The sequence below is a fragment of the Dama dama genome, chromosome 6 (assembly GCF_033118175.1).
Source record: "Dama dama isolate Ldn47 chromosome 6, ASM3311817v1, whole genome shotgun sequence".
In the NCBI taxonomy this organism is placed as follows: domain Eukaryota; kingdom Metazoa; phylum Chordata; class Mammalia; order Artiodactyla; family Cervidae; genus Dama; species Dama dama.
In genome coordinates this window covers 2350314-2378298 of record NC_083686.1, presented here as the reverse complement: position 1 = coordinate 2378298, position 27985 = coordinate 2350314, and the positions used below count along the sequence as shown (strand labels likewise).

The following is a 27985-nucleotide window of genomic DNA, read 5'->3' as shown; positions in this document are numbered from 1 at the left end:
TCAGGGAGGGGGCTTTACCTTCAGTCCTCCGCAGACGGGACACGCGGAAAAGAGCGCGGGAGGGGGCCCGGCGTGGGGGACGCCCGCTTCCCAGGGCTCGCCGGCCCCCGCCGATGCCGCCTCTGGCGCCGGTCCCCGCCGTCTCTCGCCAGGCCAGCCAGGGGGACACCCTGAGTCCCGGGCGGCGCCCCCGTCGGGGCTGCCCGGCGCGGCGGGGGGCTGGTCCCGGGGCGCCTGGCGCAGGCTGCGGGGCGTGTCGTAGTGCGGCCGCGGGGCGGCCGGCACCTGGTACTCGGCTGCCCCGGGTGGGCAGGCGCACAGGCCGGGCTCTGGGGCCCCCGCCGCCGGCAGGCTGAGCAGGGAGCCGAGCTCGTCGCCGGCCCGCCACACGTCCAGGCTGCTGCCCGCGCACGACGAGAAGCTGCCGGAGTAGGAGGAGTGGCTGCCAGTGGCGATGCCGCTGTCCGAGGAGCTCTGGCGGCCGACCTCCTGCAGCTGCCGCGGCCGCAGTGGCTTTGGGGCGGCCCTGGCAGCGCCAGACGCGGCGTCCCCAGGGGCCTGGGCGGCCGCCAGCCCGGGGCCCTCCTGCGACGTGCTGGCCGAGGACGAGGACGGCTCCGGCCACGGCGTGAGCCGGCTGCTGGCGCTGACGTCCGAGTGGCTGGCCTCTGACGACGAGCTGGACACGCTGCGGTCGTCCCCTGGGTGGAAGAGCCCGGGGCTGAGGCTGCGGAGGGGCTCGGCCACTCAGGTGGGCGGGGGGCGGGAGAACCTGGGTGGGGGGCTGACGCCCGGCCCCTGAGGCCCCGGCCCTGCGGAGGGCTCCCGCTCTTCACGCTGGGACAGCTCACACATCCCCTCCCCAGACCCCGCCCCCAGGGCCCGCCCCCTCTCCACGTCAACGCCCTCCCCACCGTCGCCCTGGGAACCAGACATGAGCACCTTCTCCAAGGATGTGGCAGCCCCGGGCACACCTGAGACCCCCGCTGTAGGGCCTGGACAGGCCGCCGTCCCCAGCGTGCACCCGTGGGGCTGTCGGCAACCCCAGAGAACAGAGGGCCCGCAGGGCTCCCTTGCTCTGGGCCCAGAGACCCCGGTGCCGCCCCCCAGCCCGGGCGCTGGCCCCCTTCTCGAGAGCTGCAGGGGCCCCTCGAGGATCTCAGCCCCTTCCTTCCGTCTCCCCATGAACCACAGCAGCGGGGCGGGTGAGGGGGGGGGGCCTCTGCACCAGCAGCTGACACCCCCGGGCCCCCGCTCTGGGCACAGACGGTGCAGCCTGTCCTCACCAAGCCCCGGTCGGCATCCAGGCTGGAGCTGGGTGAGTGTGGCCCCTTGTGTGAGGGGGACAGAGGAGTGGACAGGAGCTGGGGGCGGGGGCGGCTTAAAGGGGCGGGGCCAGCCCCAGGGCCGCCGGACCGCCCCGCCCGCCCCGCTCCGGGTCATGGCCCTACCTCCGCTGCCCGGCCGGCCGGAGTGAGAGAGGAGGCTGAGCCGCTTCTCCAGCTGCAGGGCTTCCAGGGCCTCCTGCGCCACCCTTTCCTCCAGGGCAGGGCCCCCAGGGCTCGGGTCTGCGGCAGAGCAGGGTGTCGGTGAGGACGCGGCCCCAGGCCTGTCGCAGCAGCGTCCTCCCCACGACCCCAATGCCATCGGAGCTGCGTGGACCCTGGTCCAGCCCCAAAGCCAGGACGGAACCCCTGGGAGCCCCAGCCACCGCACCCCCCCACCATGCCTGCACACCAGCCACTGGACTCCGAGCTCAGGGTACCCCAAACATCCCAGCGCAGGTCCCCTGGCCACCATCCTGTGTCCTGGGCCCAAGGAAAGGACAGCCCCTCAACCACCAGCCGATGTCCCTGGCCCGAAGCTGACAGTCCCTGCAGGGGGTGGTCAGGACGCCAGGACACCCTCCTGCAGCCAGCGGGTCTGCAAGACGCTGGCACTGGACGGACTCGCGGCCCCACCCCTCGCCCTCCCCGAGCCTGGCATCAGCATCTGCACCCCAGTCACGATGGGGCCCGGGTGGGAACACACAGAACATGTGCTCAGGGCAGGGGCGGGAACTCTGAACTCTAATCTCTCGCTTCTTCCTAGCAATTCTGTCTGTCTGAGGCAGGTCCTGCCTCCGAGCCTTGGGGCCTGAGTGGGCCCCCGCCGAGCCGCAGTCAGCTGGAGGAGACACTCCAAGATCCCCGAGGGTTAAGGCTGCACACCCATTGGAGGCCACATCTCAAGAGTCCCTGACGATCACAGACCTCGGTGGGACACCAGCCAGGCTCAGAGAGCAGAGCCCCACCAGCTCCATCCACACCCCACGTGTCCACCCCTGCCCTGTCCACACGCTCCCCATCCACACCGCACCTGTGGCTGCAATGCAGGAAGGTGCCAGCAGAGGGCACAGCCATGCCACCCAGCAGAGCCTGGGCAGCAGGGCTCTGGTCCCAGGAGCCCTGTCCCTGCATCCATCACCTGCACCTCCCTCTGACTCACTGCGGGCTGGGGGCCCAGGGGCTGAGGCGGGGAAAGGGGGTCCTGGCACAGCCCCAGCCTCCCTAGAAGGTCCACCTGACCCCTGTCTGGCTGCGGGACTCATGCAAGAAGGCCACAACTGAGAGCTCAGTGACCACCTGCTGCCTGACGCAGGCCTTGGTCTCCCACCTGGACCAGGGGACAAGCGCCACCTCACTGGGGCCAGAGCAGCAGCAGCAGTCCCAGGTACCACCGCCCAGAGGGCCTCAGTGCAGGGCAGTGGCGATGCCCAGGGCCCGCCTTTGTCCCTCCCAAGGCAGCTGTCCCCGAGCGGGGGGGATAGAGCTCACCCGGCGCAAGGAAGTGCCCGGCTAGCATGCACTCTGGGGGCCGGCAACATCCCCGGCCCAGGACTCAAATGAGAGGGGCGCCCCGCCCATGCCGGGGAAGCGGGGAGAAGGCCAGGCCAGCTCAGAGCGGCGGGCCCCCACCCCCACCACCCCGACGTGCGGGCACCAAGACCCCACCTCACAAGGCGGCCTCCAGCCCGAACACCGGCTCAGGCGGGGCCAGAGAGCTGACCCCAGCGACCTCGGGCAAGGCTCTCAGCCAGGTCTGGGAGGCAGGCCCCGCTCAGGTCTTTGAAGGGGGGATGCGGTTCCAGGCTCTGGCCTCGCGCTGGTCCACCCAGTACGGCCGCGGTAACTCATCCCGGCCCTGAAGCCGCGGCCTCTGAGCATCTTGTGAAAAAGGGACTGTGCCAGTGTGAGCGCCCCCGACCCCGGGAGCCCCGCGGGCGCTCACAGCAGCAGCCCCCCCAAACCCTCCGGCCAGGCCAGGTGTCCCCTCCGCCCACTAAACACTCACCTGGAAGAACAGGCCGCAGCCCAAAGGGGCCCTTGGTGGGCGAGATGCCTCGGACAATGCAGTCGAACAGAAAGCTGATCTGGTCTCCCTCGGCGGAGGACAGGAAGAACACCCCGGCCCCTGAGTGGGGAGGACAGACCCCGCTGTCAGCCTGGCCCAGGGCATCGGTGGCGTGGGACCCCCGTGGGTTGGGCGTGGGCCGCCAGATGGAGGCTCCCGCCGAAGCCAAGCAAACCCACGAGTCCCCCGCAACCCCTGCACCAGGGCGATGCGAGCCTCTTCCCCGCCACGGAAAACGCACAACTCGCCCAGGAGGCTGCGGCCACACGCGGCTCTCCCAGGCCTGCAGGCACTGGGCCGGGCTGAGCGGCCTCGACGGGGTGGATGAGAACAATGGTAGAGGGTGGCCGGAGGGCAAGGAGGGCGTCCTGTCTGCACAGAGCGCCCAGCAGCCACTTCCCACTCCCCATGCTCCTGAGGGGTGGCAGGGGCAGGTGCACCCCCCAGGAGGCGGCTGTGGGGCCTGGCTTCCTCACCTGGGGCTGTGCTGAGCGGCCTGGCCCCCTCCGAGGCCTCTCCTCTTCCCGGGTGTGTTCTCAGGGTGGGGACCCCTGGAGCACCCCCACCCCGGCACTCCCACCCGCAGAGAGGGTCAAAGGAACACTCACATCTTGAGATACAGGAAGGTCACTGTGGCCCACGCAGGAGTTAACCCGAATTTGATGCTAACCAAAGCCGCCTGTTTGCAGCCTATCAAACATACACTGTACATCTGCTTTGATCATAAAAGCAAAGGGCACCCTGACCAGACGTAAAAACGTCCGTGTTAAGGAAGACAGTACTGGCCCTCCATCCAGGGTGACATCCCTCCCCAGGTGCCAAGGCCACGCTGACTCACTGGGCACAGGCTGATCCGTTCTTCTGGGGGGAGGAGGAAGCGTGAAAACACGTAACCCTGACTTCTTTAATGTTCTTTGTTCTGACGCGATAAACTCCGATAAAGCCCCTGAAAACCCCTGCTTCTGCAGAGCCATTTGGTAAGCAGGCTTACGGGTCAGTCCTCAGGTGGAGCTCAAATAAAACTCTTCTCTGTTCTTGTGACTGAAGTTTTTTGATCACTGTTGTTGACAGGGGGAGGCCAGCTAGGATCCTCTCCCCAGGGGGGCTGAGGGGGGCTGGGGGGGCGCCTGGGCCTGCGGGAGCCTGGGTGGAGCCCGCTGGCGTGAATGGACTCCCGCGGCCGCGTGAATGGGGACACCGGGTCCCGCGGGCCACGCGCCCGGTGTGCCATCACCGCCCAAGAATCCCTCGTGCCTCGCCGCCGTCTGCCCAAAGAAAGGCCGGCCCCCCGCGCGGAGGAGGGCACTCGGGGTGGGGCGGGCAGGCCAGGGAAGCGGCACTCTAAAACCGGCCTGGTCACGCTCGCCCGCCCCGGATTCCAGGGCCCCGGGCCAGCCCCACACGTGGTGCCGCTGCTGTGCCCCTGGGCGGCCCCCCAGGGCCCTAGCTGGTGGCACGCCCGCTGGAGAGACCAGGAAACAGAGGCCGGGACGGGCACCACGGAGCCCCGGCCAGGAGCAGAGCAGCGATACCCCCGCCTGCCCGCCGGGCCCCCTCTAGGGCCCCCCTGAGGCTCGCTGCCCACGGGGCTGGGCGGGGTCTCTCCCTCTCCCGGCCCCGGGGTGGGGGGGGCTGCTGACCAGGAACTCAAGCCGGGACCTTGGCCGGCAGCGGGCGGACAGGGAGGAGGCCCTGTCCCGGCCGCCCCGCTCAGCTGGGGCCAGGCCTCTAATCCCAAGCTTATGGTCAGCTGGCAGCAGCGCTGGCACAGCCAGTCCCCCGACTATAAAAAACTGCGTTACAGGAGGGAGCGGAGCCGGCGGCATTCCGCGGGCATCTGCGGGCTCCTGCTCCCGCACGGGCCGCCACCTGCCCCCGTCCTTGGCAGCCCCAGGGGCTCCCGCAGGGGACGTGAGTCTCTGAGGGGGCCCACCCGAGCCTCGCAACCAAGAGACAAGGCCACCCAGACCCAGCACCGACTGCTCACCGCCCCGGGCTCCCCTCTCCACCCCAGGCTTTGAGGAACAAACGTGCCTGGCCCACCTGGCACACCTCCCCGGGGGTGGCCACATCCGCAAGCCCCCGCCCCGCCCTCGCCCAGAACGCCCCTCAGCCACACGTAACCACCCTCCTCCTGTTGACTCTGCTCCTGTGACGTGGCCTTTCCTGGCCCCGACCCCTGGGCACTCAGGGACACTTTCACGTGGGGGCCAGGAGCGGCCCCCACTGAGTGTGGATGGAAAGAGGGGGCGCGGGCAGCCCGGCCCTTGCCTTCAGACGCCCCTCCCCAGGAAAGTGTCTCCGTGTTTCCTGTTTGCTCGTCTGTCCGCGAGGAGGGAAGGAAAGCTAGAGCCTGGCCCGTTTTGCTTTGTTGTGCAGGTGTGGTCCACGGTCACTGCAGGTGGTGGCCGCAGCCATGAAACTAAAAGACGCTTGCTCCTTGGAAGGAAGGTTATGACCAACCGAGACAGCATGTTAAAAAGCAGAGACATTACTTTGTCAACAAAGGTCTGTCTAGTCAAGGTTTTTCCAGTGGTCATGTATGGATGTGAGAATTGGACTATAAAGGAAGCTGAGCACCGAAGAATTGATGCTTTTGAACTGTGGTGTTGGAGAAGACTGTTGAGAGTCCCTTGGACTGCAAGAAGATCCAACCAGTCCATCCTAAAGGAAATCAGTCCTGAATGTACATTGGAAGGACTGATGTTGAAGCTGAAACTCCAATACTTTGGCCACCTGATGTGAAGAGGTGACTCATTTGAAAAGACCCTGATGCTGGGAAAGATTGAAGGTGGGAGGAGAAGGGGACGACAGAGCATGAGATGGTTGGATGGCATCACCGACTCTATGGACATGGGTTTGGGTAGACTCCGGGAGTTGGTGATGGACAGGGAGGCCTGGCGTGCTGTGGTCCATGGGGTTAGGTCGCAAAGAGTCGGACGCGACTGAGGGACTGAACTGAACAGGTGTGGTCACTGCCACCATGCCCCTCCCACCCGCCCCCTCTCATCCATGTCCGTGAAGCCCTCACTCCACCCCGAAGTGGGGCCAGTCCCCTCCCCTGGGCTCTGGACCACAGGAAGTGGCAGAGGGGACACTCTACAGGGTTTGGGGCCCAGGCACGAGGGGCTGGCAACCCCCAGGTTCCCTATCTTGGAACCAGCCACCCGGGTTGTCCTGTTGGAAGGTAAGGCCCGGAGGAGAACTGAGGCGTCCCAGCCAATAGCCAGCACCGGGGCCCCAGGCCACACCTGAGGCCTCCCACCAAATGCCACTGCCCAAGTGACTCTAGTCGGCCGCTCAGAGCAGAGGGAGCCCCGCCCAGGCCGCTGACCCGCAGGGTCGCAGCACTAAGGTTTGGGGGCATCTGTCTCCCAGCAATAAGTAACGTGGAAAATTAGGATTCGGAGCAGAGCGTCCTGCCCGGTAGGAAGCAGCTGCCTGCGGGTTCATGGCCACCTTTTGCTCTAGAGACAGACGCTATCGCTCATAAGGGGGTGCAGCAAACCTCACTCCCGTCATAAATGCAATTGCTCCCAGGGAAGAATATCTCCAGGGGAGAAGCATCACGTTCAACTCAAAGATTCACCAGCCATGAGAAAGAAAAACCTTCCTTCAAATATCCGATGAGCCAGATCAGGGCTTTCATCTCCAGGCTCCAGACTTTTGTCCCTGAATCTCGGTACCCCCAGCTCCTCAGAGAATTCCACTCTCTGCTGGCAAAGACCACACAGCAAAGGCCAGTCGGGGACAGAGACTCTGAAGGACTTTCCTGCTGAGAAGGTTCTAGAAAGCTCCGTCCACACAGCCCTGGTTATCAATCAGAAAGCTGGCAGAGCTAATTGAGCCTTGGGATATTATTTTGCAGTTTCCTAATAGAGTGAAACATCTACTGATTAAAGTTTCATTTGTCTCTGCCTCTATTTTGGGAGAAAGAAAGTGCAATGAGATAAGTTCATGTGAAATGAAGCTGAAATCTCACCTGATGGTTTCATACCCACTAGGAGTGGGTATTTAAACCTATGTAAATAACAGGTGTGCTATTTAAACAACACACAGAAACGAAACAGAAAACAAGAGCTGGTGAGGGTCTGGAGAAACTGGGACCCTCGCACACTGTTGGTGGGAACCTAACATCGTACAGTCCTGTGGAAAGCAGTGCGGCAGCTCCTCAACACATTCCACCGAGAACCACCATCTGATCCAGCAAGTGTATTTCTGGGCACGCACCCAAAAGAATTAAAAGTAAGGTCTCCAAGAGATATTTGCCTGCCCGTGTTCACAGCAACATCATTCACAATAGCTAAAATGTGGACGCAATCCAAGTGTCCATCGACAGATGGATGGATAAACACCATGTGGTCCGTCCATACAGCAGAATCTGCTTCAGCCTTAAAAAGGAAGGAAATTCTAACACCTGCTGGACGCGGATGAGCTGTGAGGGTGCTGAGCCAAGGGAAATAGGCCAGTCACAAAAGGGCAAATCCTGAGTGATTCCACTTATATGAGGTCCCCAGAGTTGTCAAAATCAGAGACAGAAAGCAGAATAAGGGGTGCGGGGCTGGGCGGGGAGGGGAGCAGGAAGCCAGTGTCTGGGGACAGAGTTTGGGACAATGACGAGGTTCTGGGGACGGCGGTGGTGATGGGGGCACAGCCACGTGAAGGAACGTGCTCACTGCCACTGAACTGCAGAAGAGGCGTACGTGATGCAGTGTGCACCATGTGGACTTGGCCACAGTCAACCAAAAACAAGGACAAACACCACACAGGCTCCATCCCACCCTCCAGCGAGCCACCTCCCCACCCCCACCCCGCCACCACCCAGCAGGATGCAGCCTTGCAGTCCAGGCATGTCACATCCTCGGAGCAGCTCCTGCTAAACGCCAGGAGCTCATCCTAATCACCCTGACAATGCCCCCTGCACACGGGAAGGGGGGCACCCAACCCCACCCTGAGCAGACAGCAGGGGCGTCAGCCTTGACCCTGGACTCTGTCCCCGGGTGGATGCTGGCCTCTGGCTCCCAGTCACCCACCGACACCCTGCTCCAGCCAAGGCCACTCGCTGGTGACCCACCTTCCTCCCATGCTCCCCCCACCCCTCCCGCAGGGATGCACTGGGCATCTGCCCAGGTGAGGGGCCCCTCAGGGCGAGCCTGGGGCCTTGCTTTCCTCTGCGTCTCCCCAAGTGCTGGCTGAGGGTCCTGCTCTGAAACGGTGTCCTGAATGACCCGGCCACAGAGAGGGCCTGCCCCTCCCCACCTCCACCCCGTCCCCCAGGGGTGCAGGAGGACAGCAGAGAGGGTCAGCGGGTGTCCCCACTCCTGCGTTGCAACAGGGAGCTGAGGTGCAGGCCGGGGAACAACAGGTGGAGACCCAAACCCAAGCCCCACTCACTGCACGGTGCCCGCCGTCCCCCAGGGCCTGCCAGGGTGAGACTCAGAGGCCCGGGCAGGAAGGACACGGTTCAGACAGAGTGCCCACCACTGGGAGAATTCTGCCAAGCACACCTGCCAGCCTGGAGCCATCACGGAAGCGGGGGCCAGTGCCACCCGCCCAGTCCGTGCAGGGCCAGTCTGGCCAGCAGAAGTCTCTCCCTGGGAGTGTGAGACTCGGGGTCCCCGCTAGGGGACCACTGTGACCCACGGCCCAGGCTCCTGGCTGCACCAGACACCAAACACTCCTTGGCCAGAGACCCGCCGGTGGGGTCAATCCCGACCCACGAGAGGCTGCGAAACTGCTGGCTCTCCAGCAACCTCCGCGGGAGCCTGGGCGAGGGCGGGGCCTGAGCACCCCGAGGCCGGGGTCCAGATCACCACCTGGCACACGCCACCCCGGCAGGGGCCCAGGAAGCCGGGGTGGTGCAGATGAGAGACGGAGGCTCGGAGAGGCTGAGATGAGTCAGACTCGTCCCTGGGAGCCTCGGGTGAGCCGCGCTTCCTACCCACGGACCACCTTTCTCCCACGCGAAGATGTGGGATGCGGCTCACATGCCATCATGTCCGTCCCCAAGGTCTCACTGGGCCCGCTTTTCGGCCTGGGAGGAGACAGACTGAAGCCAAATGCCCCAAGAAGGAGTCCCGGAGGCCACTGAGAGCCGGAAGGGGCCCTGCCCCACTCAGGCCTGGTGCCAAGAGGCTCAGGGCTGGGCACCGAGGGGGTCAGGCCCCCCAGCATCACCACGCTCAGACACAGACTAGGGCATGTCTCAGGCCGCTCTGTGCCTCAGTGTCCCCATCTGTAAATGGGCGTGTGCACACACCACCGAGGGTTGGCGTGCGGATCCAGACTCCCCTGCTAGGTAAGGTGTCCTGCAGGGGCCTCACAGGTGACTATCACCCTTGGCCCCTCTCTCCCTGACCCTGAGTGACCTCGGCCTCCCTGGACACGCAGAGGCTCCAGAGCCATCCCCGGGTGCACATGCCATCGTGGGCTGCAGAAAGGTGACAGATCCCGGCCCGACTCCGGCCCCCAGAGCACAGACCTCCAGGCAGAGGGCTGAAATTGACCACAAGTCTGTCCCAAAGTGTGACGGGGGCTCTAGACCCAAAGAGAGACTCCGCCTCCAGGGGTAAACCTGATCCGGCTCTGGACGGGCTCTGAACCCCGCCTGTGGGCCTTCCCCTCCAATGGGCCGAGCCCTGGAGCTCAGCCCAGGCCCCCCTCCTCGGACCCTCCCCTCGGCATCCTCACCACCCACCCCAGCTGGCCCTCCTCCCTCCCCACTTCCTAACACTCCTGAACCCACAGGCCCCGCCCCCAGCCTCCTCACACCCCGCCTCCATCCCCCAGCACCCTGGGGCCAAAGCCAACACCCTCAACAGGTCTGCTGGTGGCACCATCCCGCTCCAGCACCTTCAAGGGCTCTTTGCTTCCCTGGGAACACAGCCCAGCTCAGGTCCAGGCTCCAGAGCCTCCCGTAACCAGGACACGGCTTCCTCCTCCAACCTCACCTCTGCCACTCTACCAGCCAGGGTCCCGCACACACCATTCCTGCCACCAGCCACGTTAATGTCTGCCTGGAACCCCTTTTCTCTTCCCTCCACTCTACCCTACCTTCAGCAGCCAGGCTCAGTTGAACTCCTATCCAACATGCAGAGGCCCCGTCCAGGCTCAGCCTGCGAGGGCCTCCCCAGTCTGTGACCCCTCCTGGCTCCCCTCGCACCCCTGAGGACTCGAAAAGTCCGTGTCCTCTCACACAGCCTGAGTCTTCCCAGCCCTGGATGTTCTCCCCACTCCAACCCCGCACCCAGGGCCGGGCATGGAGGATCCCCTGAACACGTTCCCCCCTCCTCCAAGCTCCAGGGCTGGAGACCACGGCTCCAGCAGCTCCAGCAAGACCAGCCTCTGGACCACAGCACCCACAAGAGGCAGCCGAGGGCGTCTCGGTGCTGGACACGCTGGCAAGGTGGCCTCTCCCGCTCCAAAGCTTCACCCTGTGCTCACGTGTTTGTTCTTGTTCAGTCGTCGCCCAACTGTTTGTGACCCCATGAACTGTCCTCCACTATCTCCCGAAGTCTGCTCAGACTCATGTCCATCGAGTCGGAGATGCCATCCAACCATCTCATCCTCTGTCATCCCCTTCTCCTCCCACCCTCAATCTTTGCCAGCATCAGGGTCTTTTCCAATGAATTGGCTCTTCACAACAGGTGGCCAAAGTATTGGAGTTTCACTATACTTGCTTACATATATATATTCACTATACTCACTTATATACCCATGAAGAATTGATGCTTTTGAACTGTGGTGTTGGAGAAGACTCTTGAGAGTCCCTTGCACAGCAAGGAGATCCAACCAGTCCATCAGCCTTGAATATTCATTGGAAGGACTGATGCTGAAGCTGAAGCTCCAGTACTTTGGCCACCTGATGCGAAGAGCCAGCTCATTGGAAAAGATACTGATGCTGGGAAAGACTGAAGGTGGGAGGAGAAGGGGACGACAGAGGATCAGATGGTTGGATGGCATCACTGACGTGATGGACATGAGTTTGAATAAACTCTGGGAGTTGGTGATGGACAGGGAGGCCTGGCATGCTGCGATCCATGGGGTCGCAAAGAGTTGGACACAACTGAGGGACTGAACTGAACTGAACTCAACACTCACTTATAAAAATGATATACAATGCTCACTGCTCCCCAAAGGGCTGACGGGATGGGCTGGACCCCAAGAGCCGGGGAGGAGGAGAGGCGGAGCAGTGGGCAGAGGCCTGGGCTCCAGCCTTGGACTCTGCCGTCCACCACCCGTGGAGTCCCTCAGCAGTCAAGGACCCTCATCCTTGTGGCCGCAGCCGGTTCACGCGGGTGTGGAAACGCCTTGGAAGTGTCCTTGACAGGACCTGCAGATGTGAGGGACGAGGACGTCCCATGGCCCCAGTGCCAGAAACTTCCATTCACCCCTAGGCCCTGTGCAAATGCCCCCCGGCGCTCCCCAAAGCCTTCCCGGCCCTGGCAGGACACCCCACACCGGGTCTGCCACTCTCCCTGCGGCTGAGCCTGTCCTGGGCGAAGGGTGCCCCAAATCTCTGCACCACCCCCATCTGTGTGCCCTGCCCCTGCCCAGGAGCCCTAAACACACCGCCGTGACCACCCCAGAGACAGAGACCTCAGGCTCCTGTTCAAAGAATCTGATCAGGCTGCCGTCCACATGGAGGCCACAGAGAGAACACGCCCACCCACGGGGACCCAGAGCCACATGGAGCCCCCGGCCCTGACCCCTCCCTGACACCCACGGGGCGCTGACCACCCCCACACACTCCCCAGGGCCCTCTCCTGACAGCCGGTCACCTGTGTCTCAGTGTGGGTGAAGGGGCCGGGGTCCGGTCGCTGCTCTCTGGAGTGGTCTGGGGGCATGACTCTAGGGCCCAGGGGCCAGGCTGGGGCCTGCCCCGGGCAGGGGGATGTTAATTCCTTCATCCAGAACCTTCCAGAGCCTGCTGGTGACTCTAACCCCTGCTCCAACTCGGGGCCCACAGACTCACTGAGATCTGAATTCTGGCACCATCAGAGTTGGGGTCACCTGGTCATGGGCTGGATGGTGGCCCCAAAGGACAGGCTCCCATCCTGGAGGCTGCGACTGCGTCCTTGTCTGGAAAAGGGTCTCTGCAGGTATGCCCAAGTGAAGGCGCTCAGGCCCTCCCGAGCATCGAGGGGCCTTGACTCCAACGACCTGTGTCCCACGTGAAGGGGGACCTCGTGAAGCCAGAGCAGACAGGAGGGGTGTGGCCTGGAACACTTGGGGCCCCCGGGGACTGGACTCGGGGCCCCCGGGGACTGGACTCGGGACCCCCGGGGACCAGAACAGGCAAGGAGGACCCTCCCCAGGAGCCACCAGGAGTGCAAAGCCCCAGCCTGTCCTTGACTTTGGACAGAACGGTGATGGGGCAGACTGCGCTGTTCTCAGGCCCGGGATGCGGTCATTCGCTACGTGGCCCTGGCCCTGAACTAGCCACCCTCCTCCCCGGAGGGCCGCGTCCTGAGCGGCCTGCTGCTCTGACCACACGCGGAGCTGCACGGTCCTGCTCACCCCGCCTGCGTCACCCGGGTCTGGGGACTGTCTACGAACCGGCAGAGCCGCAGCACCTGCCTGGGGGCAGAGGGTCATGTCCCTGGAGGAGAACGGAGGCCCATGGGACCCGCCGGGTGGCAGAGTGTCAGAAAAGGCTGGCCCAGGCCCCCGCCGCACCCACCATGTTCTCTGGCCACCGCTCACCGGCCGGCTTTGGCCAGGGGCCTCCAGACAGTCTGGAGGTGAGGGGAGGACCCCCAAGAGGGACTTTCTGTGGGAGAGAGAACGTCCGCCCTGGAGCCCTCGGGTCCAGGCAGACCCGCCGGGCCCGCCGAGGGCCTAAGGCCCAAACTCAGGCCTTGCACAGAAGCCCCAGGGCAGCCGGCCACAGTTCACGCTGTTGGCCTGCCCGCCCGGGACAGGACTCAGCAGCTTGAGTTGCAGCTTCCGCCCTCCCAGGAAGCCCTGCGACTTCTGATGCCTGGAATCGTCGACGGTTGGAGAAGGAGCCCACCCACACCAAGAGCTGGAATTTTAAACTCTGAGGCCTCTGGGGGAAAAACATCCAGTGGACTCTATTACATTACGTCCGGGCAAATAAAACAGTCTCCAAGGAACCGGTCCTCCTGGCCGCCCCCACTCGAGGGCACACACCATCACCAGCCACGGCCTGCACCCCAGGCCTCACGGCAGCCACAGGCCACTCTGCCTGAGTCTCGGCCCCTGGAGTCCCAGCGGTCCAGCCAGGATGCTGGTCTCTCTCCTGCCGGGGCCCCCAGCAGCTCCAGGGCCCCACGTGAAGGACATCTAGGGAGAGAAGGGTGGCCATACACACCAAGTATGCTGCAGCCTGCTGTCCCCCACCGTCCATGCAAGGGAGGGGGTGGGAGCCAGGCTGGGGCCCCCCACCCGCCCGCTGCCGGCGCCTCTAAGGTCCAGCGGAGAGGACTCTGGACGGTGTCCCGGGCAGGCCTTCCCCACCAGACACGGAGGGGAAACAGCTGCGCTCACCTCCTCCTCCTGCTCGAAACCCCCCAGGCAGGAAAATGCACAGACCAAGCCTCGCGCAAGGCCTTCCGATTCCGGCTGTGGCCCCCCTGCCAGCCCCGGGCTTAGCTCCCCCGGCCCGCCTGCACCTCCGCTGCGTCACCTCTCCCCGCCTCTCTCTGCATCTCAGAGCTTCTAAGCTCCCTGGAGCCCAGGACGAGCCATCAGCACGAAATCCAGGGGCTGCAGTCCCTGTCTCAGCAGCAGCTCCAACCTGCCTGCCAAGGTCCCCGGCAGTTCGTGTCTCGTCCCATTAAAGGCAGGGCCCGCCGGAACCGTCCTGCCTCGCACACCCACCACCCTGAGGAAAGAGGGCCACGGGCCCAGCGTCCAGCATGACCACATCCTCAAGTGTGTTCCCTGCACCCAGAGAAATCTGGGCGCGATTGAGTTCCAGAGCGTGGGGTGGGGGGCACACCCTCCCACCAGCCACACTGACTGTGTGCCGGGCCCTGTGGGCACCCTTGGCCGGCTCTGTCCTCTCCAGGGGCTGTGGGTTGGGGAGCGATCTGTAGCAGGGAGAGGAGAGAGGTCACCCCCAGCTCGGAGCCCTGATCGCCCTCCAAATGAGGGAGGGGCCCGTGACCCCCCAACCCCGGCTGGGGTCGCGCGCTGACCAGATTTGGGATGCACAGCCCCCATTCAGGCCGCACCCTCCAGCCCAGCCCAGTGACTGTGGTTGTTGAGGCGGCCCAGCTGGCGGCACTCGGCCGGACAACAGCCTGAGACAGCTGCACACACAGGCTCGGACCCTCTGGACAGAGGAGGGGAGGGACTCGTCCCCCACCCTCAACAGCAAGTGCAGGTCCACAGCGGCCTCCTTCCCTGGGAGAACAGTGGGCTGGGGGCGCTGGCACACACACACCCCCACCCTGCACCCCAAACTCTCCAACCAAGGGCCTGTGTGCTCCCCCTCCCGAGCCCCTCCTGGCGGGAGGCTAGCTCCCTGCAGCGCTCACCCGGCCTCGGATGCCACCTCGGCCCTGGGGGCCCCCCGCCCTCACTGCTGGGGCCTTGCCTTCAGCCCTCATCTCCAACATCGGCCAGGGTGGTGGCTCAGGGCCCAGGGAGCCGAAGTGTCCGCTCAGCATATCCTCAGTGGGCACGTCTGTTTTCTTTTTTTCCCAGCTGAGCAGCTCTGATGCCCTGTGACCGGACCCTGAACCTCCCCCAGGCAGCCCTGCACCAACTTCATGCGGGAGGGTCCCCGCTCGCAGCCCCCAAGCCCCTGCCTCCGGCCGGAAGCACAGAATCCAGACTGGGGGCTAAGCGCCGGCCCTTTGAGACCTCAGGCTGCTGCAGGCCCCAGAGAGGCCACTGCAAGTGGGAGGGCCGGCTCTGGGCCACGGCCCGGCCAGCAAGCCCGCGGCCCACGTACTTACAGAATCCACACCTGGTCCCGCCTTCAAAGATGAACCCGTTGGGCACGGCCCCGTAGCGCCGGAGGTCCGACAGCTTCCACTGCCCCGCCACGGCCGGGGGGACGTCCCTGGCCACCACGAGGATGTCGTTGCAGAGGTGCAGGGTGGCGGGGCCGCTCTCCAGCTTGGTGCCCGGAGCCACGATCACGGGGAACCTGTGCACTGGGGCGGGGCGGGGGCGACAGGGTGTTGCTGGGAGCCGATGGCGGCCAGGAAGCGGCAGCCCGGGTGTCAGCTCCCAAGGGCAGGGCCACCCAGTGCCATGGCCCCGCCCTGTCCCGTCCTCAGGGGCCCGCCCTGAGCGCCCCCCCACCTCCCACCCTAACGAGGCTGGACCGACCCCAGCGAGCTCCGGGAGAAGCACGCGGGCCACGGCTGGCAAGTCCGAGGCCTCGGGCACCTCCTCTGAGAAACCCCGCCCAGCGCAGCTGCGGTGGTCCCATTCCAAAGATGGGAACCCTGAGGCCTAGGAGGCCCAGCCTCCGGCCCCTCCTGGAGACTCCCAGCCCGGCCGCAGGGACACACAGGAAGCCCCAGGCCCTCCCCGCTCCAGTGAGAGGGTCTCCCTGGTGCTGAGCACGGCAACGAGCTCCCCGAGACCTCCTCGCTGCCTTGGGCTCAGCCCTTTGCCCCTGAAGCCCCTCAGGAGGGTGGTGCTGAGCTCTTCTCTCTTCACAGGGCCCCCCAACAACCTCGGAAGGACCTTGGAAGAGAGGTGCATCCCAGAGCAGCCAGGCCCAGGAGTGGATGGCGGCCTCCCAGCCTGTGCCCACCGGCCCCGTGTCCACCCCGAAGCCAAGGGGCCAGCCCCAGCCCTGCCTCCTCCTCCCTCCTGAGCCCACCCGAGCTCCCGGGGTGGGCAGGGGCCCTGGACGTGGATCCTCACAGCCTGGCCCCAGGGGGCTGGGGGTCAGCGACCCGTCACCGCATCCTGGTGATGTCTGTTAAGATGCCGGGCCAGGGCACCGGCTGCCTCTGCACCAGGCCCCCGCCCACCCTGCCCTGCCCCGCCCCACCCTAGCAGAAGAGGAGTCCACGCCCTAAGCCAGGCTGAACTGGCTGAACCTCAACGGGAGAACTTTCTGGAAGAGGCTCTTCCCTCCTGCCCCCGCGCCCCCTCACTGGGCCCTCCACACATCCCCCTCCCTAGATGCCTGGTCTGGGGGCTCCTGGAGGGGGGACGAGCCGCTGCCCCCTAGCTCGACTGGGCTGAGGTGAGTGAGGCCCCTTACTCAGGGTGCAGAGCAGGGGCCAAGATCAGTGATATTTTAACGATGACTTAAACAACAAAAATCAGCGCAAAAAGTCCATGGAGAGTGAAACAGCTTAAATAAAGCCCAGGCCAGCTGTGTCATGGGGGCAGGTGTGGACGGGAAGGTTTAAAGACGGCTCACAACCAGCTTCGCTTTAGATTTTGACATTTCTGTTCATTGTGGGCTTCGAGCTTTCATTTTTAACTCTTTAAATATTGTGTTAAAATATCATGGCTTTTGATATAAATCAGAGCTTTGGGATTAAAACATACACACCGCTATATATACGTTAGGTAAACGACAAGGTCCTACTGTACCAGCACGGGGAGCTATACTCACTGTCTTGCGATAACCTGTAATGCACAAGAATCTGAAAGAGACCACATACGCGCGTGCCCACCATACACACGTACAACTGAGCCAGCCCGCCGTCTGCCTGAAGCTGACGCAACACGTGAGCTAGCTGCGCTTCGATGAAAGATGCCGACCGTGCGTTCTGATGACTCAGCTGGGGGCCGGCCCGCCTCTGCTTGACCAGCCGGGTGGGCGCTGGGTCTTCCCCTTCTCCGGAGAGCACCCCATCCTGCACCCCGCGCGCCCCCACCTCTTTGTGGGGCTCAGGGGTCTGGCTCCTCCTCCCCCGGGCTCCGGGCTCAGGAGACCACCCGCTCAGGCTAAAGGCCCCAGTACACGTGAATGTGGCCAAGTTCAGGAGCTCAAGAGGCATCTCCCCCCGTGACCCCACCATCGCCCCAGTCACAGCCGACCAGAGGGCACTCAGCAGGCATGGGGAGTCCTGTCCCAGCCTCTGCAGCCCACCAGTGAGACCCCGAGGGACCCCTGAGGGCAGGCAGAGGCCGTCCCCGCGGGCCCCAGATGCACTCACCCTCACCCAGCGCATAGCGGATCCGGGCGTCCCAGGCGCACATAGCCTCACGGCTGTCGAAGCCCAGCATGACGGCCTGCGACAGGCAGACGATGGCCAGCGTGTGGGCCAGGCCCTCGTAGGGCAGGCCGGGCTCCAGCCCGCAGATGTCCTCCAGCGTCAGGCTGCTACGCTCCCGAAGCCCCTTGGCGCGCTCTGACTTGTCTTTGTAGGCCAGCATCAGCAGGCAGTCTGCAGGGGGCGCGAGGGTCAGTGCTGCCAGGCCCCCAAGTGCCCGGCACCCCCACATACACACGCCCGAGACCCGGGCTCCAGGCACGGCCGGCCCCCAGCAAGCCCCAGGCACCCTGAGCCTCCAGCCCCTCATGTGCAAAAGGTACCCCCACCCCACACGGCCACGGGCCACGCGCGCAGAAGTGGACTCAGGACACTCCCTGGTGGGGACCTGCCCACCTTGCCCGGGGCCCCCAGCCGGGGCCTGCACCCTGCCCCCAGCCCTGGGGGGACGCCGTTCCAAACGCAAACATGCTGCCGAGCCACCTGCGTGGCCCTGGTGAACGTCCCTGGGTCAGCTGCGCCCCTGCATCCCTCCTGCAGGCACGCCCCACCCGGCCACCACCCAGTTTCTGCTGAGGGTGAGGGGTCCCGGGCCTGATGCGAACGCCGAGACCCTAGAGTGCAAGGCAGCCCCGAGCTCAGTGAACAGGCCCCCTCGTCGGGGCAGGAGAGGGTTGGGGGCGGGCACTGAAGGACCCCTCGGGATGGAGCACTTCCCCGCCCCCGCCCAGCACTGGAACGTCACCCTGCAGGCCCAAGGGACACCCAGACCCCAGAGCTTGACTCCACACTCAGCTCGGCCAGCAGACAGACAGCAAGGGTGGTGCCTCCTGCCTGCCCGCCGTCAACCCCAGCCCCGCGAAGACAGGGGGTGGACAGCGTGTCCTGGACGCACACACACCGCTGCGGTCAGAGGGAAACACAGCCACAGGCAGGCTGGACACCAGACTGTGGGACGGGCTGGCTCCAACAAACTATTTACAGATCTCCAAGGCCTCTGATGGGGGCTTCGCTCCCTATTTGACCCTGTTCCTAGTGTTTGAAATGCTTATGTCAGAAAAAAAAGCAAGACTGTTTACACAGAACCCCAGAACCTACAGAAACCCAGCTGCTGCCCGAAGGTTCTGCTTGTTCTGTCTGGAGCACAGTGCCCTTGGGAACGCGTGGCCCGGCCCAGAGAGAAATTAGTCACTCCAGAGGCATAAAGGGCACGTGTTGTTATGGAAATGTCCCCCAAGTGTCACCAGAGGCTCAAGAGGAGAAACCTTGGGGAGGCCGTGAGTACAGAGAGACTCCCAGCAAAGAAGCATGTGGACAAAGGGAGGCCACCAGGCGGCCATAGATGGGAACCCAGCGGGCAAGCACCCAGGGCGGCCACGGACAGGAGCCGGGCATGCAGACACCAGGGCGGCCACGGACTGGAGCCCAGCATTCGGACACCGGGGAGGCCTTGGACGGGAGCCAGGTGTGCGGACACCAGGGAGACCACGGACTGGAGCCCAGCATTCGGACACTGGGGCGGCCATGGACGGGAGCCGGGCGTGCGCACTGCCCCGCCACCCACACCAGGCTGCTCCCCAGACACGCCAAGCACCTCCTGCCGCTCCTCCCCTCTGGCAAGGCCGGCCTCTCCCGCTGGTGTTGTCGTGCGGCTGGCTGTCCTGTCTCCCGTCTCCCCGCTCCCACCCTGGAAGGCGAGCTCGCGAAGGCGGTCCTCTTCTGCTCTGACAGTCCCATCACCCAGCACAGACGAGCATGAGGCCCTTCAATCCCAGGGAAGACTGTTTGCTGCAGTCGTGGCCTGACCAGCAAAGGCAGGGCAAGACGGTCACCTCCTTTGTTTTAGGAGTTATGCTCCCAATGATGTAGCCAAGAGCAGGGTCCGTAAACTTTCCTGTGAGGAGTCAGACAGTAACTACATTCCAGTGCGTGGGCCACGCAGTCTCTGTCACAGTTCTTTCTGATCGTTATTTATTTATTTGGCTGTGCCGGGTCTTAACTGCAGCCCTGGGGGTTTTCAGTCTTCGAAGTGGCAGACAGGATCTGCAGGATCTTTCATTGAGGCCTATGGGAGCTAGTTCCCCAATCAGGGATCGAACCCGCACCCCCTGGATTGGGAGTGTGGAGTCTTAGCCACTTGACCACCCGGGAGGTCCCTGGCACAGCTCCTTAACTGTGAAAGCAGCCAGACCACACTCACGGTTATGGCTGTGTTCCAACAAAACTTCATCACCGAAGCAAGAGACGGGCCAGATTTGGCTCAGGCCCCAGTTTGCCGATTCGTGGTCTGGGGTCCAGCTTGCTACAAGGGCCCCTGGGTTGCCCCACGGCTCCCTGATGCCCCCTGCTGTCACGGAGGGAAGACGCCTGCCCTTGCAAGGCTAGTTTGGGGACCTGTGTGTCAGAGCCAACATCTGTCCCCGAGACTCTTTCCCCCAGCCTGTCCAGTCTTCCTGGATCCTGGCTCTGTCTGAAATCAGCTCACTGCCCACTCCTTACAGAGATTTGAGAATCGACTTGTGCCCTCACCTGTCTGCGGTGGGGTAAATGGGGACCCCCTCAAAAAGACGTGTCCACGTCCTGACCCCCAGAACCTGCAGACACGCCCTTGCTTGGAGAAAAGGTCTGTGCAGATGTGGCCAGGTTAAGGATCTCGAGGGATTGTCCAAAGGGGCCCCAAATCTAAAGCTGAGTGTCCTCGTGAGAGACGGGAGGGGACACAGCGACACAGAGAGGAGAGGCCACGAGAAGACATGTCACGGAGCCACGTGCTCGTGAGCCCAGGAGCCCGAGCAGGCGTGGAGCACGCCCCAGCACCTTCGCAGAAGCATGTGGCCCTGCCCACACCTTGACTGTGGACTTCCAGGCTCCAGGACGGGGGAGAGAGCACATCTCTCTCATTTCCAGCCCCTCGGTTTACAACACTTCGTTACCGCAGCCCCAGGAAGCTGAGACACCAGGCGGGTCACTGGTCTCATTTTTAAGTATGAACATAAACGGCGACAGAGGGGGGACACGCTGTGTGCCGAGCCCCCACCTGCTGCCCGGTGGAAGCCGCCCGCAGTCACAGCCTGGTGACGGTGACGGCCGGAGGAGTCACCCCGGACCCCAACATGGTCTCCCACGAGCTGGGGCAGGATGCGGCCCAGGGGAGGGGCAGCAAGTGTGGGGCCAGGAGGAGCCCCGGGACGGGCAGCTGCTCCGCCCCCTCCCCTCCCATCACTTTGGCCATAAAGGGATCCTATTTTTAAAACCCATCCTATAGAGAGTGCTGCTTGGTGAAAAAGCTGTTGAAGGAACAGGCGCCAGGGAAACAGAAATTCTCAGGTCTGGGACCTGAGGCCACACGGGTCTCAGAGCTGCTCTGCACCCGGGTGAGCGCGCCCGAGCCTCCAGGGGGCAGCGGCCCGCCGGCCCTGGACACAGCACGTGGAGGCCGCAGGGCCGCACCAGCTGCCCAGCCCGGCCGGGGCCCCCCGCCACGAGCACCCAGGGCCGCACCCCTCACACGAGGCCAGTGAGCAAGGCTGGCCCTCGGCGAGGTCTCCCGGTCACCAGCGAGGGAGCGCCGCCGGCCTTCCCGCCCTGCACCCGGGGCGCCCCCTTGTCTCCACGCCAGGCCTCATGGGCCCGAGGACCCCGCCCACAGCAGCCAGCCACAGCCAGGCGGCCACCGGGCCTGGAGCCACCCGCACCCTAGGGGGCGGGAGCTGAAGGTGCCCGCGGGGCCTGGAGGGCGGGCTGGAAGGGGCAGCTGGGGCAGGGGGTGGAGCGGACCGGGCTGGTCGTGCTGAAGGGAGGCAGAGAGGGGCCGGAAGCAAAGTGGGAAGATGAAACAAGGTGGTCCACGCACAGACACACGCACAGCCACACATCCGGTCACACGTGCCTGCATGCCCACATGCGTGTGGGGACACGCACACCTGCTCGCTTGCACGCACACGTGCACACACACTCTGCAGGGGCACCGCGGTGGGGACCGCCTGACTGGTTCAAGCCCCGCACCGTGACCAGAGACCCCCTCTCAGCTCACAGAGCCTCTACTTTCAAAGGAGAACTCCGCGGAGTCGAGGCACTAACACAGCCTTGGCCAGGCACGCAGAGGCCCTCAGCCACCGGCCAGCCAGCTGGGACCTCGGCCTGGAGCTGGGCACCTTCCCATCACCACAAAACTCGGAGGAGGGTCTGCCTGTGGACCACACATGCTCACCCTGCCCTCCTACACCCGCCTGCCCTGAGCCTGGCCAGGGGCAGGGGGCAGGTTCCTGGTGCAGAAAAGGCAAGTGCCCAGCGGCCCCGCTCGCTGAAAGGGCTGCTGAAAGACCCCCACTGGGGCCCCTCGGAGCCCACCCCACCTCCTTTTCCATCCCCCCGCCTGGCGGCCTCCCCCACAGCACTAAGCCCAGTTCACTCTGCTCATGAGCGGCCCAGGCACCTGGGGACATGGCCTGACTTCTGTGGAGCTGAAACCCAAGAGGGGGGACGGTCTGAACGTGGAAAAGGTGGGAAAAAAAGCAAACCCTGAGGACGTGCTGTTCAGGGGCCCGGAGCGGGCACATGACCACAGCAGCTGTTCATGGGACCTCCCAGACGGGACACAGACTCCCAAGGAAGGAGAGACACCAGCCGGGCAGCACGCAGGGAACAGCATTGTGCCAGAGGGAACAGCCAGTGCAGAAGCCCGGAGGCCAGCATGGGGGGTGGGGAAGAGCCGTCTGAGACGTAGGTGGGGTCCAGCCAGGTGGGCCTGCTAAGCCAGACTGAGGCCTCATCCCAGCTCATGGGGGCCTGAGAGCTGTCATCAAACAGGGCCCAGGCCGGCTGCCTGTGGAAAATGGACACAGGGAGACAGCAAAGCTCCAGACCCTGCAACTTCCCGGCCAGGGGAGCTGCTGGCCTAGGCTGGACAGAAGAAAGGGGGCCCAGGCTCTGCAGTAACCGCGGTAACAGTGGGCAGGGCCTTCCCCCTGCCAGAGGCCAGCCAGCTCACGAGACCCCTTGGTGGGCAGAGGCAGGGCCTGAGGGAAAGGAAAGAAGAGGATGATTCTGGATGGGGGGGCAGGGTGGTACCTGGGGAGATGAGGGGGCGGCAAGGCGGGGTGGAGTTTCTGTCACAGACACATGAGCCCAAGAGGCCCAAGGGACACCAGGCGGCCTGTACGCAGGCAGCTGGACACGGGCGCCTGAAGATGTAAAAATAACCACGAGAGTCATGGGCACTCAGAGGCGTTTACAGCCCGGGGCTGAGCGCCTGGGAGGGCAGCCGGGAAGCTGCGGGCCTCCGGGCCTCGTGGGGGCGGGGGCTGGCAGGGAGGAAGGAACCGGCAGGGGAGACGAGGCGGACGCCCACCCACAGGGACACGGCCGGAGCAGCGCTGTGGGGCTCAGTTCTCGCAGGTCACGGTGACCTTGGGCTGTGCCTTCCGCAGAGCTGCTGGGCAACGGCCCCAGGGGCCGCCCGAGGGCTGGGGCTGGGGGCTGCTGACCAGGCCCACTGCCGAGGCCCCAGGCCGCCTGACCCTCGGGCCTCCTGATACACAGGCCCAGGCCTGCTGCTGATCCAATTCCGGGGGGGAGTGCGCCCACCGTGTGTGTGTGTGTGCAGGGTGCCAGGGGGCTTCACGGGGCACCAGGGGGCTTCACGGAGCGCCAGGGGGCTTCACGGGCTCAGCGCACAGGCGGCAGCAGGAGCGGTCAGGGCCCCAGGCTCCCTGCAAACCCGCTGCCTGTCCACCCTCTGCAGGGTCCACCTTGCAAGCCCAGTGAGGACTCATTCTTGTCACTCAGTTGGTCAGAGCAGAAGCCAGACCTGACCCCAGGTTCTCTGCTCCTGGTTGGAATCAGGGGCTGCAGGAAGCCTGGCCCTCCATGTCGAGGGTCCACAGGGACCAGAGGGCTGGTCACCACCCTCAGCCCGTGCTTGGGGGCCGGCCCAACCCCAGGACTGAGATGGGACACACATTCCCAGGGGACATAGCTGATCCCAGGCCAGAAGGTGGGACCGGAGCAGGGCCCTCCTGGACGTCACCACCTGGGAGCCCCACCTGTCTTGGAATGTGCCCCCCTCAGCAGAGCTGCCACTGCATGGGGTGGGGCGGAGGCTGGTGGGATGGAGGCTCAGGGGGCTTATGGGGCACGTGCCCCGAGGACCCCGTTCCTGGGCATGTCTGCAGGACCCCAGCCCCACCATCACCTGTGAGGCTGAATCAGGGTCCCTGCCCTCGAGGAACTCAGCACCGGGACGGAGCGTAGACGGCAGGGGGAGCACTGGACCAGCCCTCCCCAGGACCGGGAGCCTGGTGAGCTCCCAGCGGGCCGAGGGGCAGAGCACACGGGGGGTGGAGTCAGGAGACCGCACCCACTCACGCAGGGCCAGAGCCCTTGGGTCACCAGGTCTCAGCCCCGCTGCCTACAAGGCCCTGCCAGCTCCAGGACTCAGGGTCCCTCCTGCCGGTTTTTCTGGGCAGAATAATGCGGCCCCGGCAGCACACACAGGAGACCCTGCAGCAGAGGCGTCGGAGCCGGTACCCGGGGAGCCGATGATACCGGGGGGCCGGTACCAGGGAGCTGCCCTGGCTGTTCGCCAGGACAGAGGTGGGGACCCCCGGGGGGCAGTTCTCACTGAAGCTTCTGTAAAGACCGTCCGCTGTTTCCATAGTAGTTCTCCTCCCTCTGATTACCTAAACTTTATTACGAGCGTAAGTGGCCCTGGCTAAGACAAAGCGCAAACAGCAGAGAAAGGAGCAAGTGGAGGGGGCCCTCAGTGCCCCCCGCCTGCCCAGAGCCCCCAACACCCTCTCTACTGCTGCCCGCGGGCCCTCCTGGGAGGGAAACGATTTCTAAAAGCAAGAGCCCTGGGGTCTTCACGAAGAGCAGGCAGGGCGGCCCCTCCTCCCCTTCCCAGGCTCCCCTCTGCTGCAGCCGGGATCTGGGGAGTCTCAGCGGTGAGACCCCCACATGCAAAGGCCTGCCCCCCACCCAGGTCCACCCGAGGGAGCCAGTCTTTGGGATAAGGGGGACCAGGCAGCTGCACCCCTCACAGCCAGGCCCCCAGTGAGCCAGAGAGGGGCTGGCTCATCGGCTAAGGGCCAGGGAGGAGGGATGGGGGATGGGGGACGGGGGACGGATCCTCGGACCGGATGGGGGGCCACAGTGGGGGTCCCAAGACTCTGGGGACCAGGACGTGGGGTGCAGGGCTCAGGGCGGACAGCAACCTAGAGGGGACATGTGGGCCCTCCCCCAGCCCAGTCCTCTCCCGCCCAGTCCCCGGTCCGGGTCCTGCCTGGAGCGCCTGACCCTCTTCTCCGGGGACGTCCCCTCCAGCCCCACTGCCCTAACGCCCTGGAGAGGCGGCTCTTCCCTGCCCTGAGGCCTGTGGCACACTCCCCTCCCATGGAGCTGCACGTGGGAGGACCCAGGAAAGGCTCCATGACCACAAGGCCACTTATAGACTGGAAGTCTGCAGTGGTGAGGAGCCGGTGCCGGAGGGCCCCGGTCCACAGGTGCATCCGCCGGGGCCGGCCAGGGCGCAGCCCTCACCCAGCTCTCTCGGATATGGACACGACACCCACCACCAAGGGCTGCCCGTCACCACCTGCCCCAGCTAGAGGGACGAGGCCTGCCCAGGGCTGCCCTCGGGTGGGCCACCTTCCCCAGAGGCCCGCACAGGCCCTGGCTCATCAGTCTCCCCGCAAGCAGCCCCCGCCCTGGGCCCCAGCCGGCCCCTGCCTCCTCTGTCAACACCGCCTGCACCCAACCTCAGCCACCCGCAGCCTGGCTGGTGCAGGGACCCCACTGCCTCCCGGCCCCTAGCCCCACCAGGCCTCCCTGAGCTCCCCGGGACAAGGGCCCCCCAGCAACAGGCACGGCGCTGGGCCCGCGAGATCCGTCAGCTGTGTGAAGGGGGTGCGAGGCCCCCTTGGTGGGGAGGCTGAGGTCCAGGCAGGAGAAGAGTGTGTCCGAAGCCAAACGCAGGCCCTTGCCCCGCAACTGTGCGGCTCCCAGAGCCCGCTCGGCCGATGGATGGAGGAGGGGAGCTCCCTGGAAACTGCCAGACACCCCTAGGCGTGCCGGAAGACCTACAGCCTCGCACGTGTGAGGCAGCGTGCATGCACACCCCCAGCAGCCCACACAGACCCCCGGGGGCCTGGGCCGGCTCCAGGGCACCTGTCTCTGGGAACAGCTGCAGCCACCCGGCTCAGAGCCTCCAGAACGCTGCCGCTCACTGAGGACCAAGGCTGAAGATGCCCAGCTCCGCGTGCCCGGCAGGCCTCCTCTCGGGGGGTGCACTGGCCCTGGTGGGGAGCTGGGGCTGGGGGGCTCCCAGGACACACCCCCAGAGGAGGCCGCTTTCCCCTTTCTCTTTTCCCACCTGGGCAGTCCGGCCTCAAGGTGGAGGGGCCGCCTGGGGTCAGCCCGGCCCGGACACCCGTCTGGATTTGGGGTCAGTGACACAGATCGGTCCTCACTGGGCAGGGACTTTCTGGGGTGCTCCCTGCGGAGCGATGGGGGAGGGGACCAGAAAGGGCTCCTGCCCTTTCAACCCTCGGGTCTCCATGGCACCCCCCCCCCCCCCCCCCCGCAACCCCACCAGGTCCCTCTGAGGTTGGGTCAGCCCTCCTGCCAAGGGGGGTCGGCCAAGGGGCCTGGGGTCTGAAGCCACGACAGGGCTCCGGGCCGAGTCGGGGCTGCAGGCCGAGTTGGGGCACCGGGAGGGTCCCCGCAGGCCGACGCCAGGGCGCTCTCCGGTTACAGCCCTCTCCCCGGGGCGCCCGCCGCCGGCTATTTCGGGCGAGCTGGCCGCCTCTCCCGGCCTGCCGGGCGTACGCAGGAGGCCGCCGGCGGCCGATCGCGCGCGCGCGCGCGCCCCCAGACCCCACACCGGCGCCCCGAGCCCGCTCACCTGCCACCGGCGACGGCTTGCGCAGCACCAGCCACCTAGTCTTCCACTGCGGGGACAGAGGGAGCGTGAGCCGCCTCCCGCGCCCGCCCCGCCCCGCGCCCGCCGCGCGCCCCGACCTTCTTGCCGTCCCGCAGCTTGACCTGGCCCTCCACCAGCGCCGCCTCGGTCATCTTCTGTCATGGTTCCCGCGCCCCGCCGCGCCTCTCCCCGCCGCCCCGCGGGCCGCCCAGCCCAGGGTCACTTTCAAAATAGCTCCGGGAGCGCCGTGCGCCGGCCGGCGGGGCGGCGGGCGGGGCGGCGCGCGCGGCGGGCGGGGCCGAGGTGCCAGCCCGCCGGTCCTGCCCCACCCGCGCCCCGCCTGGGCGATGCGCCCCCCGCGGCACCTGGGGCCACCTGAGCGCCCTGCCCTCCGGGGCTGCGCGCCTGGCCGAGGCTCGGACCCTGGGGCTCCGACGCTGCTCACCCCAGTAGGGTGGGCGGGGGAGGAGGCCCCGCCTTCCGAAAGCAAAGGAAACGACCACCGGAAGAGGCATCCCGGGCGGCCGCGGGTGGGTCCCGGTTTTCAAGTGCGCCTTCCTCTAGGCTGGCTTCACCCTCGCGCACCTGTCCCTCCCACCACCCCTGAGCTGTCACCGGACACCACGGACCACAGACTGACCACGTCGGCTCTGGCCAGGCCGTTGCCTCACTCCCCTACCCAGCTCTCCTGCCCGCTCCCTGCTCCCCTCCAACCCCTCAGACCACCCCTTCCCCATAGGCAGGGGGATAGAGGAGGGGGTTTCATTCCTGTCCCCTGGCAGCAGGGATCCCGGTGCAGATTGCTGCCAGGGGGTTAGTGGGGCCACAGTACCCCAGTCTCTGAGTCTGGTCCCTGACCTGCACGCCCGGCCCACTGGCTGCTAGGGTTGGGGAGGTCCGTCCCTCCAGGCTGCTCCATAAAGGCCCCCGAGAGAGCCCCCATTGCAGCGGGGGAGCTCTGAGCCTCGGGTTTCCATCTTCCCACACACCCTGGGGCTGACCCACAGCCCCAGGTCAGCTGCCCAGGTTCTTTGGGAACCCAGGTGGGTCCACATCTCAGACGTCAGCCCCCATTTCTGAGATGACCTCCGACACTCACGCCTTTAGGGGCATCGACGAGGCCCCGGGGCCAACGGCAGAGATGGGACGGCACCCTGAAAAGCAAAGAGAAGCCGTGCACCCCATCCGGGGTCCCACCCTAAGAAGGCTGAGGTTCTGTCTGGCAGGAGGGAGGAAGGCTCTGCAGTGTCCTGTTACCCTGAAATCCGCACGGGCAGGAACGCGGGTGCGTGTTGTCATCCCATCCAGGTCTTGCCTCTCATGGAGGAAGATCTAACAGTAAGAACCGTGGGCACCTCCAGGACTGACCCCCGTTGGCTGAGCCCCGAGCAAGGCATGGGGGCCGTGGGGGTGGGCAGACCCCTGGGCTGGGGTTTCAGCTCAGCAACCACCATGCTGGGAGCAGAGAGGGCCAAGTCTGTCCTCTCTGGACACCCCCGTCCCCGTT

General features: G+C 65.3%; 1 protein-coding gene across 2 annotated transcripts; it reads right to left on the bottom strand.

The window, feature by feature from the left end:
• Positions 1-26630, bottom strand: DOK7 (docking protein 7). Of its 2 annotated transcripts, XM_061145138.1 has the most exons (7): positions 26577-26630; positions 26461-26506; positions 17502-17732; positions 15324-15524; positions 3334-3453; positions 1452-1568; positions 1-701 (listed from the first exon to the last, which is right to left on the bottom strand). In XM_061145138.1, exons 1-7 carry the CDS (start codon positions 26628-26630, stop codon positions 1-3), a joined length of 1470 nt encoding a protein of 489 aa, XP_061001121.1. The 2 variants fall into 2 exon arrangements, with proteins under 2 accessions (XP_061001121.1, XP_061001122.1); XM_061145139.1 differs by lacking the exons at positions 15324-15524; positions 17502-17732.
• Between the last annotated feature and the right edge of the window lie 1355 nt (positions 26631-27985).

Bases quoted from the DNA above. Each gene is read 5' to 3' on its own strand.
- DOK7 (XM_061145138.1), bottom strand. From the start codon at position 26,630: ATGACCGAGGCGGCGCTGGTGGAGGGCCAGGTCAAGCTGCGGGACGGC. The intron at 26,507-26,576 runs GTCGGGGCGCGC...CTGTCCCCGCAG, and splicing joins AGCTGCGGGACGGCAAGAAG to TGGAAGACTAGGTGGCTGGT. The intron at 17,733-26,460 runs GTGAGCGGGCTC...CGCCCCCTGCAG, and splicing joins CAAGCCGTCGCCGGTGGCAG to ACTGCCTGCTGATGCTGGCC.